The 16,410-nt window shown below is 34.1% G+C and overlaps 3 protein-coding genes across 11 annotated transcripts; all 3 read right to left on the reverse strand.

The window, feature by feature from the left end:
* Positions 1-312: 312 nt before the first annotated feature.
* On the reverse strand, positions 313-3,452 carry LOC110612238 (dihydrolipoyl dehydrogenase 1, mitochondrial). The gene is made up of 2 exons (XM_021752967.2): positions 3,065-3,452; positions 313-1,884 (listed from the first exon to the last, which is right to left on the reverse strand). The coding sequence occupies exons 1-2, from the start codon at positions 3,344-3,346 to the stop codon at positions 634-636; spliced, it is 1,533 nt and encodes a 510-aa protein (XP_021608659.1). The 5' UTR covers positions 3,347-3,452; the 3' UTR covers positions 313-633.
* Positions 3,453-4,414: 962 nt separating this feature from the next.
* On the reverse strand, positions 4,415-6,988 carry LOC110612252 (probable protein phosphatase 2C 13). The gene is made up of 2 exons (XM_021752983.2): positions 6,561-6,988; positions 4,415-5,629 (listed from the first exon to the last, which is right to left on the reverse strand). Exons 1-2 carry the CDS (start codon positions 6,735-6,737, stop codon positions 4,640-4,642), a joined length of 1,167 nt encoding a protein of 388 aa, XP_021608675.1. The 5' UTR covers positions 6,738-6,988; the 3' UTR covers positions 4,415-4,639.
* A 3,329-nt stretch (positions 6,989-10,317) lies between these two features.
* Positions 10,318-15,429, reverse strand: LOC110611728 (hydroxyproline O-galactosyltransferase GALT3). 9 transcript variants are annotated; one of them, XM_043955226.1, is made up of 9 exons: positions 15,135-15,428; positions 14,982-15,030; positions 13,677-14,540; positions 12,816-13,051; positions 12,420-12,698; positions 11,864-11,992; positions 11,587-11,763; positions 11,357-11,464; positions 10,318-10,859 (listed from the first exon to the last, which is right to left on the reverse strand). In XM_043955226.1, exons 3-9 carry the CDS (start codon positions 14,497-14,499, stop codon positions 10,653-10,655), a joined length of 1,959 nt encoding a protein of 652 aa, XP_043811161.1. In that variant the 5' UTR covers positions 14,500-14,540; positions 14,982-15,030; positions 15,135-15,428; the 3' UTR covers positions 10,318-10,652. The 9 variants fall into 9 exon arrangements, 8 of the variants coding, with proteins under 8 accessions (XP_043811161.1, XP_021607839.1, XP_043811159.1 ...); XM_021752147.2 differs by having other exon boundaries at positions 13,677-14,648; XM_043955224.1 differs by having other exon boundaries at positions 13,677-14,905.
* Positions 15,430-16,410: the final 981 nt, after the last annotated feature.

Consider the following 16,410-nt stretch of genomic DNA (forward strand, 5'->3'; position numbering starts at 1 on the left):
TTTATCATTTTAAAACATTTATTCAAAAACATGCAATCTCTCAATAATGATAAATATGTTTTCATTCTCCATCATCTCATATCATATCACTTTTCTTTCCAAAATGATAATTTATTGATCAACTTCCAAATATAATTTTATATATGTATTAAAAAAAATATTTATCAATTTAAGAATAATTTAATAATAGCGACAGTTAAAAAGACTAGCATGAAGACAACAGCCCCACTCCAAATGGGAGGGCATTGCATATAGGGTCCATACTGCAACAAATAATTCAAGTATCATGACATAATTCAAAATAAGAATATATGGAAAAAACGAAGAGAAAAATGCATCCCTTCTTGCATTGATATAGATAAACACCAAATTGAACACCTACCGCGCACATACCAGCTACTAAGGATTTTATAATAGCCCATTAGATCAATCTACATTTTATGTCCTGATGCATTATCCCAACCATGTTAACACATGAAATTTTTCTGCAAGGAAATGGACAACAGCAAATTTTTATTCAAGAATTTCATCAGCTACAACGGCAAACAAATAAGAAAAAGGTCAATTAGTCAAGTCTTTGCTCAACCATTGCAAAATCCTTGAGACGAATGAAAACAAGTACTCTTCAATCTTTTATATGTGAATGGGCTTGTCATGAGTGGCCATGGCAGCTTCCTTCACTGCCTCACTCATAGTTGGATGTGCATGGCAAACGCGTGCTAAATCCTCGCTTGCAGCATCATATGTAAGGGCCACAGCTGCCTCATGAATGAGCTCACCTGCATTAGGCGCCATGATATGGACTCCCAATATTTTATCCGTCTCCTTCTCGGCCAAAATCTTGACGATACCTTCAGCATTATCAATTGCCTTGGCACGGCTATTTGCCATGAAAGGAAACTTTCCAACACGGTATTCAATACCAAGTGCCTTAACCTGCTCCTCAGTCTTACCCACAGAAGCGACCTCGGGGTTCGTATAGACAACTCCAGGTACCTTGTCATAATCTACATGGCCCTGCTTGCCAGCTATAAACTCCACACAAGCAACTCCATCCTCCTCTGCCTTGTGGGCTAACATTGGCCCTGGAATTACATCCCCAATTGCGTAAACACCTGGTACATTTGTTGCAAACCTTTCATTGACTGGAATTCGTCCCACCTTATCTGTTTCCACACCTATCTTGTCCAGCCCAAGCCCAGCAGTGAATGGAGTTCTACCAGCAGAGACAAGTACCACATCAGCTTCAAGTATTGTCTGGTCACCACCAGATGCTGGCTCAAGTGTCAACTTCACACCATCTCCAGAAGTATCAACTCCTACCACCTTAGTTTTGAGCATGAATTTCATTTTTTGCTTCTCAAGCGAACGCTGGAATTGCTTGCGAATTTCCCCATCCATGCTTGGGACAATATCTGGAGCAAACTCAACAACTGTGACTTCTGAACCAAGCCGGCCCCACACTGAGCCCATCTCAAGACCAATGTAGCCTGCCCCAACGACCACAAGTTTCTTAGGAATTTCTGACAAAGCCAAAGCACCAGTAGATGATACGATTTTCTTTTCGTCAATTGTGATCCCAGGTAGAGATTTGACATCAGAACCAGTCGCAATTATGATATTCTTGCCTTTCACAATAGTGTTCCCACCTTCAAGGGTGTCAACAGACACCTCAGAGGGGGAGATGAATTTGCCATACCCTTTCACATAGCTCACTTTGTTCTTCTTGAACAAACCTTCAATACCTCGTGTAAGGTTAGCTACAGCTTTGTCTTTTTGGGCCATCATGGCTGGTAAATCAATTTCAACAGAAGAAAACTTCACACCATGGTTGGCAAATGAATGCTGGGCTTCATGGAACATATGGGATGAGTGGAGAAGTGCCTGAACATAAGAAAAGTTGGAAAATTTTTCAAATGTGGCACATTTTAAATATATTGTTAAAGTAAATAAAACAGCCACTTCCCCCATGCTTTTATATAAATTAATCAGAACTTCAGAAGACAGCATACGAGTCCTATACAAATAGCTGCATATTCACACAGTAGATGGATTAGCGCAAGATTACAAGAAAAGCCACAAGTTTTTCCCTTTCACCAATTAAATACTTTCAAAGAATGAAATGAAGATATTCAGCTAACAAGCGTCCTCTCAAAATGCAGGTTCCAATCCACCACCAATTAGCGCTAAAAATAAGTTAATTGCTAGTGGCGAAGCCAGAACAAACATATAGTGGGCAATTGACCATCTCAAATTTTGGAAACAAGCGGTGTAATCCGAATAAAAAAGAAAAAGTAGAAAAGTTTTGCATTAGTCTCTAGAAGTAATAATAATGCTCTAAATTGAAATAGATAAATAAAAGAAATAAAATATAACTAAAAGAATATAAAAGGACAAATAATTTTGATAGAATTTATTTTTTTGTTTTTGCTGCACCTTCAACAAAAATCCTAGCTTCGCCACTGAGTTAACATTTTATGAGCTAAGTTAAAAAAAGAAAAAAATTAAGTTGGGTTTTTCATGCAAGTTACTATATTAACTCATTTAACTTTAAAACTTCCCCACGTATCTTATTCAATATCAATTTTAATAATTTTAATAATAAATATGCTTGTAAACTACTTATTATCAAATATATCACCCACTTATAAAAATTTTAACCAAATACGCTTATAAGTTTAACTTGTAAACACTTGGTATAAGTTAATTTTCATAGACTAAGCCAAACACCCTCTAGTTAAACCAACACAAAAAAGAAAGAACATATGGATGAGACCAGAGAAACCCAATTTCAACAGCTAGAGAAACGAGATTTCTCAAATTAAAAGTAGGGGCCAATTGAAATCAAACGAACTTTCCCAGTAACGACACTAAGCAAAAACTAAATCCTGCAAAGAGAAAAGAAGAAATGGTAATCGAATTAAACTACCAGATCCAAAACTAAGCTCAACAATCAGCCAAGAAAATCAAACAATCCTATACATACAAATCAAGAAATAAAATACAAACGAGGTAAAATAAATCGGACACAGAAAAAGTAAAACGCCAGAGACGTAACGACTACCTTAGAAGGAATGCATCCAACGTTAAGGCAGGTGCCACCGAGAGTTCCACGTTTCTCGATGCAAGTGGTTTTGAGTCCAAGCTGAGCGGCCTTGATAGCTGCAACGTAGCCGCCGGGACCGCCGCCGATGACGACAACGTCGTTCTCCTCAGATCCCGATGCGGCGAAGCCACGGGAGAAGCTGGTGAGCGAGAAGGAGTACCTGAGAGCATCAGGGCTGGAATTGGAGAAATTTCTAGCGAGAAGGTATGCCTTTCTTCTCGCGAAGGTAGCCATCGCCATTTTTAATTGTGTATAGTCTTTGCCAATTATCGGTTTGAGCTCGCTTTCTATTTATTCCGAGGGGATACCTTCAGAACAAAATAGTTCGGTGTATTCATGCGTATGTTACAAGCATGATTAAAGCGAAAACAAGATGCAATCAGAACCATTCGATGGTCTGGCACAGTTTGACTGGTAATTTGATGGTAAATAGTAGGGATAACGGTGGGGGAAAAAAAATCATATACTTGCTTATCTTGCAATTCCTATAAAATTATCATCTCACATACACCTATATGTATGTAATTATGTTACATTAGCTCAAATAATTCTCTATAATTTCATTCCTAAAAATAATATTTAAATCACTTTTCAACCAATTTTAAAATTTTATATAAATATTTTAAAATTTATTTTAGAGAATAATAAAGCTTAGTGGTTGATTTGCAGCTGATCCTATATTACTGATATAACAATTTTCTAATGATGAGATAAAAATTTAAGTAATATATAGCTTTTTCATAGTTGTCCCTCAAACCTTCCACCTAATTCATAGAAACTGGGATTTTATCAAAATAGTCAATAACGAACAATTATTCTCAAATAGGGTATGCTGCTATTGCAAATAATATATTGTTTTTTCAATGGCTTCTTTCCTCCATTTTTATTTATTTCTTCAAATGAATCGAACCTTCGGTTTCGCCCAGCCCAGGCCAAAAAATGAAGCGCAATTTAATTGGTCGAATTGAGATGGCGTGAAGAACACGTAGCATGGAATAACACCACCCAGTCAATAATCTGGAAGTTCGTTGATAATGTAGAACTACAAGGTGTAAACTCCAGAAAACGGTGGCCTCAGATATCCTACCTTCACCCTTTCTCGCATCTCGTGGTCGTGGTGGCTTTGTGCTGGCCAGATGGGCTTGTAGCTAAGGTAATGAGGCCCTTGTGCGACTCCAACTAACCCAACCCACATTAGTTAAAAAGAGGAAAACAAAAAACACAAAACTCTTCCGCCACAGTGCCACTGACATTGCTTAAATCCCCTGGACAGAAAATAAATAAAATAAGCAGACACACGCATCGCAATGAACCCAACAATATCAATGCTATGGCAAAATAATCCGGTTCGTCATTAAAGTTACCTATCCAGAAACATACACTTTACTCGACACTACCGCTATCCCAGTATCCTCTTCTACCTCTACAAAACTGCTGGCTGCTTTTTCTAAGCTATCTGAAACAGCCACAAACAGATAAAAATTCCTTTCTCATTAATATCAGCAAATAATACAAAATAATTTGTCTGCATATTCAATTGCCTTCCAACAAGCTTCTCAATCTATTTCGAGCCTCCTCAGAAAGACTGCAGCACCTCAATCTCCTCCTCCGAGGGGGACATGACTCGACAGCACTAGGTGAAGAGAAGCAGATGATAACCACAGTGAGATTATCAGTTGAATGGAGGCGTGATGCTTCTGTAACTAGTTCTCTGGCACACAACTCAGGATCATCATGCCGCCTAAGTCCACGCCGTACAAAGCTGACAGCATCCTGGCTGGATATAACATCCCATATGCCATCACAACCAATGATCAAGAATTCATCATCCTCTGTTAACACAAGCTGTTGAACATCTGGCTCAGCAATCAGAGGCGATGAAGCCCCTAGCGGAAGTTTCAAATCCCAGTCTCCAAGGGATCTGGTAACTGAGAGATAACCATTAAGATATTCATCTTCAATGTAGCCACCCAACTTCTCAACACGCTTGCGTTCTGGCAAATAAGAAGGCCTGTGATCTTGTGACATATCAACAGCTACCCCTTTCCTGCATAAAACTGCCCGGCAGTCACCGGCATTTGCAACCAGTAGATGCCTTCCAAGAACAAGGGCAGTCAGTGCTGTTGTTCCACAAGAATTGCTAACACTGCTTTCTTCAGCCAAGGCAATATCTGCCTGTAAAAATGCCTTCCTATGGGAATCCACCAATGCTTCTATGAACACATCATTAATATCAGAAGTTTGTGGCAACCTGGCATCTTCGAAAAACAACCTCATAGCATTTCTCTTTATATAAGCAGCAGCATCAGGCCCACCATGACCATCAAACACTGCATAAAAAGCACTTGGCCACTTGAAGAAAGAACCCAGACGAGCAGATAGATCATCAATCCGAATGTGTGCATCATCCATAGAAGGCCTTGTTCCAATGTCAGCATAGCTACCAGAGCGAATGCTTGGAAAAGACTTAACAGCAGAAGAATTGATAGCTGCTTCTTTCATCGTCTCTGTGCAACTCACAACCTATAATGCCGGACAGGAAGTGGTTAGACTACGTTCTGATGTGTACCCAAGTATAAAGAGAGATAAAAAAAAATACCAAAAATTTCAACATAACAAGAAGAAATAATTAAAATGACAGACAAAACATGTAAGATATGGTAACAATACTATAATCAAAGTTAATCTAACACTAAGTACCATACCCGGTTATTTCACCAACAGCATTTGATTCAATTACTTAACTACAGCTCCCTTCTTTTTCACTCTTTCAGCTTTTTAATCCTTCTTCTTAGCTTCTTTATGGCTTATCTAATAATTAATATGCAAAACCACTAATTTAATGAGCTAGCATACAAACATCTTATAGATCAAGGAAAGAGACACTGCAGTTGTTAACAAAACGCTATATTGAAAGAGTAGCTTCGATTTGATTATCCCCATCAACACAATTGATCCAAAATTAACATAAAACCACATGCAACAAGTCAATTCTTCCATGTAAGAATCAATACACATAACATGATTCACTACACATAGATCAAAGACGTACAACTCGTATTGAATAGCCACGTAAAAAAAAAGTTCTAATATCTCGAAGAAAATCCTATGCAATCGGTCTTTTCTTGTTCAATAAAGGGAAGCTAAGCTCTCCAATAAATGGACAAAGGATAATCTGTGGACAAGACGAGAAACCCATCTAACCAAACGGTAAAAGACAGCATCTCAGCAAGGAACCCATGAAAAATCAAAATTCTGCACAAACACTTATCAACCCTAAATCTATAAGGCGTTAAAAATATACCCAAATACAAAGTAAAATAATCAAGCCCAGTAATGATTGAGCAATCGCTACACAAGAATCAGCAAATTACCATAAAACAAAATAAACAGAAAATAAACAGATAAAACTGAAGAATTCGAGCAAGATTTATGAACAAAAATAGAAACGCACCGATTCAAATCGCGAGATATCAGTGGAGATTGTCTCGAAAATGGGAGTCGAAGGAGCGGTCACATCGACCGGATCGACGTTCAAGTTATGGAGGTGATACTGCACCTCAATAACCGGAGGAATGCTCTGTTGACAGATAATCTCAGCTTCCGCCACCATTTTTTTGCTCATTATCATCTTCAAAACGTCGTCGCTTAAAAGGGTCTTCCTCTTCTGACTCTTCCTAGGGCTTGAAAGATATAAATCGAGAATAAGTCACGCTTCAAAGTCGAGGAAAATGGAATTGCTCTCCCTCTTTTTTCTCATACAAAATTGAGTAACTCCTTACGAATCAATTTAGGGTTTCAAATAGTGACTCTGTTGCTTTCGCTCTCGTCTCGCTCTCGCTCTCTCGCTTCCTCTCCCCTCCGGTCTCTGTGTCAATTGTTAGGGCAATAGTAGGTGTTTTATATAGCTCAGATTGAATCTATCCGACTGGGTTATTTGAAGGATAAATTACAAAAACATCCCTATACTTGTTTACATTTTTTAAATACGTAACCTAATTTTTACTTTTTAGATGTTAATCACTCTTTTTTTAATATAGTTTAGCCTCTACAGTTACACCTTTGAAAAAAAAAGTTATAATTTGAATGTTTTATATACTTTATTTTGAAATCATAATAAATGATAAATTTATTCTTAATATTTAAAATTATATAATCAAAATGTATATCGTTTTATAGACGGGCTAAGTGTAAGCATGAATCAAAGTTAATAAAATCATTTTCATTTTTAAATAAATAATAAAACCAACAAAATAAAAATGCTTAATTTTATTTAAAAAAAAAACAATTTATTATTTATGCCTTTAAAATATATATTTTTATGACATATGCATATTCTTATTTAAATTCATTTATCAAATTTTGAGAAAGGGCAAATGAAGATATATGTTAAAATATGTCAATGATATTGTAGTTTAGTAATTAATTTTAAATTGAAAAGTTTTAGAGTTAATTTATGAGAATGTTTGCAGCAATGGCTGTGGTGTGCACGCGGTGGTATGAGTCATTTACCACTATTACAGGAAAAAGGCGAGTGATTAAGCCGTGATCCCTTTCCTTTCCTTCTATTGGAAGAATGTAATTATTAGTTTAATCATATTTGATTAATATCCTTTATTATCCACTAATTCACGTGCTTACGTCTTTGCCTATCTTACAATCACCATTATTTTGAATCAGATCATTATGAATGAAATATTTTATTTTTTTATTTTGGGTATTCTTTAAATGTCCAAAGAAAAAGAAACCTTAATACTATTAAATTAAAAATACTAGCTATTATTAGTTTTATGAAGGAAAATTTTTAAATTTCCGGATGTAATTTATTTTTTATGGTCGTTGAACTTTAAATTGCTATTCTTTAATTATGGTTTAGTTGAATTGATTAAATGGGTCAGTTTGATTAAGGGCAAAAGAATTAGCCAATCTCTAAATTCTTTTATTAGTGAGATGCTTAGTCACACCAAAGGTTGCGTGCGTGGACTTAATTATTCCCGACGTGTCGTAAATTCCTAAATGTGAATACTTCATTGTTTACGGCTAATGTTAATCATATCAACTTTTATTGCCCAATTTCTTTTTATTATTATTATTATTTTTTTCTTCCAATCCTAACTGACCAGATTGCCAGACAAGTCAGTCACCGCAACCGGGCATTGGCCATCTGCTTATTTCACCATTTTTTGCACGTACGTACATAATAATGCAATGTACAATCAAATATCTAAATTTGACTTTTTTTATTTTTAATAAAAACAAATTAATATTCAAATACATTGTTTATTACAAAATAATTATTTTCTTCGCATCCACCATTAGTAATTTAAAAATCGCAATAGTTTTATCTATTATAATAATTTATTCTATACAACGTTAATGTTTATAAATCATGGTGATTTTGATTTATAATTTAATAACTGTAAAGTTTAATATAATAATTATTATGTATTTATTTATTTTTTGTTTAAAAAATTATCTACTTATTTTATGAATGCGTATTTAAGCGTTAAATAATTATAATTAATAAAATAATGTTTTCAAATATTAATCGCATAATGTTATTGAAATAAACGTGATATTGATTAAAGATTAAAATAATAAAAAAAAAAGTTAAAAAATGATGATGTGATTTGAAATGGAATTAGTTTATTAGTTTTAGGTAAAGACGGTAAAATTGAAAAAGTATGAGATGGCAAATTCAGAGCTAAACAGTAGGTGGATATTTTTCCTTTGGAAGAAAGCACTAGAATATGGAGTTTTGCGTGTGGTTGGTTGGTGGTGACGGTGCTTCCAGACCAGTAGAAATCTTGTAAATATTTCACAATTATCTATTCAAGCATACAAAATTTTTTTTTTTCTCCAAACATCCATCTCACCTCTTCATTAATATTATAGACTATAAAACATAATTTTTTTTATTTTAAAATTTCATTTTATTTTTATTTTTTTGCAATTTTATTTTAGTTAAATTATTTATTTTATTTTTATTTATGATTTATGAGTATTTTATATAAATATTTTAATTGAAATTATGATAATATTTTATTATTTAATTCATCAAATAGTATATATCGATTATTGGACCTATTATATAATATATCATATAGAATTAATAAATATTTATATCATTTTATTTCTCAAAAATTTAATATGTCAATGAAATAAATTATATTATATTTTTTAAAAAATAACCTTTTCCATAAATATATTTTATGAAAAATAACTTATTTTGAATCTAACTGAGACTTTTTGCAAAAAATGGGAGTATATTTCTTATTGTACCTCCTCTTCATAATGCTAGGCATTCATGTCTCACTTGAATTAAAAAAAGGGATAGTTTTCATTTGGGTTTGTTTTTATATATATACTTTTTATTTATTTATTTTGAGAAAGTAGTGGCAGGTACCATAGCTTTTTGGTTCACGTTTTATCTTATACGTGTCTTGATTAAAATCACAAATGAAATAAAATATAAAAAATTGTCAATTCTTTAATGAGATTTCAATAGGTCAAATATTTATTTTGTTTAAAAGAAATTATCTTATAAAGGAAATGCTAATTCAAATCCAATTTAGATAAGCATAAAATTATTTTAATCAGATTCGGTTCCAACAATTGATTTTGTTTTTTATGAATCAAACTAATATCATCCAATCTAGTTCAAGAAAATGAAAAAAAAAAAAAAAAAAAAATTCTGATCTAGTTTGAATTCAGTGAAATTTTAGTTTAGAGGGAATTTATTTCAAGTCCTTACTTTTAACTCAAAATATACTCTTAATTTTTAAATCAATTTAAAATTTAAATATTTAGTTAAAAGATATTTAAAAGTACATTGATATATTAAAATAACTAAAAAATACATGGTTAAGTCTTCAAGCTATTTAAATGAGGACAGCCTTGATATTTTTAAAAATATTAAGATGATGTTTTTTTTTATTTATTTTGAATTTATAGACCAAATGACAAGCTAATGTATTGATGACTTAATCAACTTACATCAAATCCAACACCCTCTTAAATCAAAATTTAATGTCAAATGAAACTACCATCAAGTCTAACTTCGCAATTGAAATATGAAAAAGATCAATTTTTTAGAAAAACCTTCTATAAACTTGTTGAAAATATTACACCAAACTAATGTTAGAACTGAAGAACAACTATTCACTGGCCAAGTAACAAAGATACTTTGGAATAAGACTACTCTTGATGTAGAAAAGTCACATTCAATTTAAAGCATAGAAAAGAACTCACATGGCCTTCCCTCTCCGCTCATCACATGAGTGTGATTAGTGACAATCAAACAAACAAATAACAAAAGAGCCCACACACTAGAGCCAATCCCAAAAGGTTGTGACCCTAATATAAGCGAGAAATTTTACCATACATCCATCCTACATACAATGATTTTATTATAACTATTAATCATGATGGATTCCATATAGGTTCCACAATGATCAATGGTTAATATCTAACATTGTATATACAACTTAATTTAGCTTGGAGTAAGAAGAAAATCACTCTTGAATGTTTAGTCAGATACATGTGATTACTCGCAGCAATTAGGCTGGTGTTCTTTCTGCAACTTCTCCCAAAGACATAATACCAATCTTGGGCTTTGGTAATGAGCAAGAATATAATTTGATTCACATCCAGCATTGTGAAACCTCTCATCACTTACGTAATGCACTTCTTGACCTCTCTTCTTCAACTCTTCAATCCATATTCCCATTGCAACATCTTCTAGTTTAAATAACTGCAAAAAGCATAGCAAGACATAAGAGAAACAGCAAGGTTAATTTTGTCCGATTCTCTTCAGAGCTCATTTTATTATTTCTTAAAAGGGAAAATTGCATCACGTCCCTTGAGAGAGGTGAGAGACGAGCAGCCATTAACAATATCAAAAGTGTGGCAGAATGGAGTTTGCAGCACATAAAATAGCCTGTTTGAGCCAATGAGTTTGGGTATTAGAGTCGTATTAAGGACTGTGAAATATCGAGCTTGACTTCCGGCCAGAAACAATTGTTAAAAAAAGGGGGAGCCCATGGAGATGTAATTGTTACCCAACCATAATCCAAAATGGAGCTTAAATATTCTTCAGAGTTCCAACTTTTCTTTTTCTCCGTTTCTTATCTCTCTTCCAATGCTATGGTCCAACCGCCTCATCAAGATGAGAAGACATGCTTTGAACAATACAAACACAGTAGCATCAAACGTATTATGACTTTTTCCTAGTAAGCAAGAGATATTTACCTTGAAGTCTCTTTCTTGGTGGCCCTGAGCAATGAACTTTGCTATATTTCGGGAGACGATATATCCTGGGCCATGTGCCCATGGTGGATAAGAAGAATGTGGCCACTCCTGCACAAAAGAATTCTTATAGGAGTAAATGCCAGCAGTAAAGAGGAAGAAGTAATGTAGCAAAAGAGAAAAAAAAAATCATTAATAAGCGACTTTGTTTATGTATATGGGACCATGGTTACCTCATTGCTGATATACCATTTGCTGTCCTTTTCCCTATGTGGTGAAGAATCAAACGACATAAGACCATACAGCAGGCCATCAGATGCCTTTCCCTTGAGACTAGTAAGAACTTCATCAATCCTAACAAAAGCATCATCATCCGTTTTCATGATATATTTAGCAGGGAGAATTTTGGTCTGCATATCGAATAAAAAAATATTATTAAAAGTTAAATTTTATGAGTTTGGAAAAACAAATAAATGGTTTGAATATATTACTAGAGCCAATTGTCTATACCCCCATAATACATATTGCAATTGTTTTCAAACTAATCAGGCTATAATAGTCAACAAAAGGCATTAATTGCACATCTCCATATGCTTGGGCTTCTTTCCACAGCTCAAAGTTGACTTGCCTGTTCTTGTGCTGCACGAATGAAAAATACCCAATTATTTACCAGAAAACTTTGAGATCGTCCAAATGATAAAATGGGAAGCAGCAAAAATGCAAAGCACCTATTGAAGTCCAATATGTACCATCTAGCCATGAATTACTTTATTTTCCTTGATTATTTCATGATTCTATGAATGTAAATCACATATCGTAAACTTGGTACATAGTTGTTTGAATTCAAGTTTCACCAAAGCAGAGCCAAGTTGCACTGAATATTACAAACAGGTGGAAGAAGTTTCAATCACTTTTCAGTTACTCTGCACAGGCTTTCCAAGATCAGCAGTCTTATGAAAGATTCACTGACAAAATTATATATTTACTTCTAAGTAAGCTATTAATTAGCACATATACAATGTGGAAGACTACCTAGATATGTCTTAATTGACAACTCATCACTTACAAGGCCAATGAAAAATCGGACAGCTACATCCCCGGAATGTACAGCCTCATACTGCATCCAAGACCTTCTCAGTGCCATACGCCGCTCAAAATTATTTCCAGTGGAAAAAACCCCAACCAACAGTGCCAGTCTCTTCTTTTTTGTTACTGGAGCTCTGAGGAGCTCAGCATCAATTACTAAATCATGATCTTCAGAAACAGGCAACCCTTTGGCTAAGACAGATAAGATATCCAAACCACCGTCTACTTTGACTCCACTCACTGCCCATGGTTCAAGTTTCTGCAATTTTACAAAGTCCACCAAGGGTGGATGTGTTTACTCTTATAAAAATGGCATAGCCTTCAATTTTTAACCAACTTATTCCAATTTGCAGCAGTTGATAAATTCATACCTTACCTCCCTATATGCAAAAGACGTTTCATGCCTTCCATTCACAGTCATATGGAATCCCTCTGAACCAACCCATAATGTAGCAGTGAAAGGATTGGCCTCAGAGAATGGGAAATTAGCACTTGCATGAGCACTTCCTTGGGAAACATTAGCTAATATGTCTCTACTAGGAAGACTCGCGTTTAGAGTCTCTTCCACTGTGCTTCTGACAATTTGTTCATTGCAAAGAACAAGTCCATCAACTGTAATGTTAGCCACTAGGTCAGATGGCTGATTTTTTAAGAATCTTTGAATTTATCAAGGCACAAAATCAAAAGAAGAAAATAAGCATAAAGATATGTTGCAAGATGGATTAGTGTTATAAATAAGGCATAAAGTAATGCAACTCTATTAACAAGGAAAAGACAATATTGTGCTTCTAGCAAGATTATGCTATCATCTGCTAGTTCATTTGATGAGTCTTCTTCAAATAATGAAAATCCAAACGACAATAGTGACTACAATAAGGACATCATTGCAGCAATGAACTTGTCATGAAATATTAAGAGAAAGAAGAGAAAAGGATAATGGAAAAGCACACTTTTCGTTTTTCACATTTTGACATAATCATGAGCAAATTTTCCAATTAAATATTCTTAAAGAAGAGTCATTAGCCTTTCTCCTACTCCTACTCCTCCTCTCTCTCTATCTCTCTAGTTTCACTTACAAATAACTTAATACGTGCATGAACTGAATTGGTGTTGAATATACAGTAACAATCACCACTGCAAACAAAGAAGCAAATTTATGCTAGAATGCTGGATACATCGCCTGACTGGTCTATTTTCAGTGCATTAAAGTGCATAACAGAATCACAATGATTTATACCTTTTGGCTTTGGGATGTTAGATCCATGAGCAGGACATTTTTCCTCTTTGCCCCAACCATGTTCATTAGTCCATGTATTCTGAACAATAAAAGGCTCTTCCGTTATATTGTCTCCAGGTAAGCTTACTCTGTAATGCAAGATAATAGGAGGGTTTTGCTCTCCCAAAAGCTGGGAGCCTTCAAGTTCAAGTTGAAAGCTTCCATTGTGCTCATTAGGGATGCCAACTATGGTAATGGAGGAATCTTCAACAAGACCACAAGGTATATCAAAAGTGGGTCCATTGCTTGATGCCATTATATTAATGGCATTTACAGAGTAAGGACAGTTTTTATTTTCTGTTTTATCGATGATACTGGACTTTGTAGCTTTGTCTTCCTCAATCATGGATAATAAATCCTTCCATGCTATTGAAGCCTCTTTAATCCCTTTAGCTGTTTCAGGCAAAGCATCAGATCTGGACAAAAGCAATCGCATCTGACTCCACACCAGCAAGGCCTTTGACTCTTCCTTAGAAAAATTGTTTGGGGCATACAGATCATTAAGTCCTTCAACATTTACAAAATGTATTTTTTTTGATGATTTTGCTACTTTATCTACTTCCACTTGAGGAGATCTAGCGTAAGAAGTGTCCTTCACATGAGAATCATTAATGGGATGATTTCTGAAAAAATCATAAGCTGTCTGTTTTTTCTGTGGCTGGGATCGCTGGGTTTTCAGTAGGCTATAACTGAAAACCAAGATTACAGCAAGAGCTACGATCATCATGCCACCGGACCATTTCTTCATCCGGGGCAAAGCTAAAGGTATCTTCAAAATTTTCATTCTTACACAGTGCCAAACAATCAGAATCTTTCACCTAGCAGCTTTATAAAGAATGAACATATGTAATATTGTATCAGGGTCCTTGAATTGTTGAATTCCATTTGTACTTATTCTGTGATAATCTTCTACTCTTGCTAGAACAAACCAGCCTGATATCCATGGAAACAAAAACCTACTCAAGTAAGCCTAACATAATGAATCATCTGGTAATTGAGAAACAGATTACAGAAGTAAGGGTATACAATAATATAAAAAGCTCTCGTTTGGCCATGAAAGCACCATCTTTCTCAAATTTGCCAGTTAATGTATCTTCATCAACTTTACATGCTATGTCTGCATTTAAATGTTCTCGAAATAACGAAAAATACCAACAAGCTTTAAGCTTTTCAGGGAACAGCTTATCTGACTACCACAAACCAAAGCTAACATTAATTACTATATTCGCAGATTTTACAAACATAAATAGAATAAGATATACATACACTACTCGGATCCTCCTGGATTAGTTTCTTTAATTTTCAATTTCCATATCTGTAGCAGATAAAGCAAATAATAGAGATCATTTGTGAACTTGGAAGCAGAAAGCATCAGAAACGTATACAGAAAGAAATAAAGAAAGGGGAAAAAGGCAATACTGTAGCCAAATCGAACGGAGCTTCGGAATAGTAAAATAGGTTTACAAGGTTGGTGGGGTAAATCTAAAATCTTCAAGCTAAGTGATAAATGGCGACACTTGAGAGTCTGATAAAGCCAGAGATCTAGTTAGAGGGTACAGCCACCGCCCACCATGTTGCTGCTGCTTGCTCCTGCTGCAACTGGTTGGGATTTCAAACGCTTAGTCTAGTATGCTGCAAGTAGACCTTAACGACGTCGTATCAAGTGTTGTCGGAACGTACGAGTTGCGATCCCCTGCATACATAATTTCTGGGATCTATTTGTAATACTTTCTAATAACGGAAAAAAAACTTCGTTCGAAAGCCTTAAAGTTTATACAAAGGGGCCCACAATCATATTCATGTAGCTTAAAACATCAAATTGAAAATTTCAGGGGACCGTTTGGTTTAGCCATTCGTAATGATGAAATTGAAATGTAGGTGGCCCGTGATTGAAAATTTTAGCTTTTCACCAATTTAGCCATAATATGATATCATTAATTTCGATTTAACTTTAATAATATGTTTATTTGTTTTTCTCTATTTTTTTAAATATTATAAATAATTTACACTTAAAATCCTTAAAATTTAATATAATTAATATATTAATCTTTATAATTTTACATTTCAATGTTTAAATCCTTAATTCTATTAAATAAGATCTCACTATCTACTTCTCCTTCTTCCTCAACTTATTGGTTTCATTGCCATTGAAATTCTCAATACCATTAAAAAAAATTCTTTTATTTTAATCACCAATTTTTACATATAAGTGAATAATTTATGTTAATTATTTTAACCGGTAAGCAAAATCTCCAAACTAAAGTGATTGTAAAATTTCGTTTGTAAATTTAAAAATGAGGTAAAGAGGGAGATTAAAACACCGTGAATTATAATTTTCTTGAAAAGTGAAATATATGCATTTGAAGGTTTATAACCTATGAGGAGTACATATCCACTTATAAAAAAGAAAGACCATTCATGAAATCTAAATTATATTGAAGGATTGTGTGTTTGAATTACGATCTCCACTTTATGCTTTATAGTATTTAAAACTAATAATAGTAACATATAATTTATATCATATTTCACTTAAAAGTAATAAGTATCAGCAATCTATCACAACTTAATATTCATTATCAAATAGGGGTGTTGTTTTCCCAACAAAAAAATATTTGACAAATACTTTTCAAACCCATTCTTTTTTTTTTTTTACGTCATTTAGATAAAAATCCTGTTAAGCTATCGAGAATAGCAG

Source organism: Manihot esculenta, chromosome 3, assembly GCF_001659605.2.
Source record: "Manihot esculenta cultivar AM560-2 chromosome 3, M.esculenta_v8, whole genome shotgun sequence".
NCBI lineage: Eukaryota > Viridiplantae > Streptophyta > Magnoliopsida > Malpighiales > Euphorbiaceae > Manihot > Manihot esculenta.

Excerpts from the sequence above, each read along its gene's own strand:
- LOC110612252 (XM_021752983.2), bottom strand. The coding sequence starts at position 6,737 with ATGATAATGAGCAAAAAAATGGTGGCGGAAGCTGAGATTATCTGTCAA. Across the intron at positions 5,630-6,560 it reads ATATCTCGCGATTTGAATCG|GTTGTGAGTTGCACAGAGAC; the intron begins GTGCGTTTCTAT and ends CCGGCATTATAG.
- LOC110611728 (XM_021752151.2), bottom strand. The coding sequence starts at position 14,499 with ATGAAAATTTTGAAGATACCTTTAGCTTTGCCCCGGATGAAGAAATGG. Across the intron at positions 12,699-12,815 it reads CGTCTTTTGCATATAGGGAG|AAACTTGAACCATGGGCAGT; the intron begins GTAAGGTATGAA and ends GTAAAATTGCAG. Across the intron at positions 10,860-11,356 it reads ACCAAGAAAGAGACTTCAAG|TTATTTAAACTAGAAGATGT; the intron begins GTAAATATCTCT and ends TGCTTTTTGCAG.
- LOC110612238 (XM_021752967.2), bottom strand. The coding sequence starts at position 3,346 with ATGGCGATGGCTACCTTCGCGAGAAGAAAGGCATACCTTCTCGCTAGA. Across the intron at positions 1,885-3,064 it reads TTGGATGCATTCCTTCTAAG|GCACTTCTCCACTCATCCCA; the intron begins GTAGTCGTTACG and ends TCTTATGTTCAG.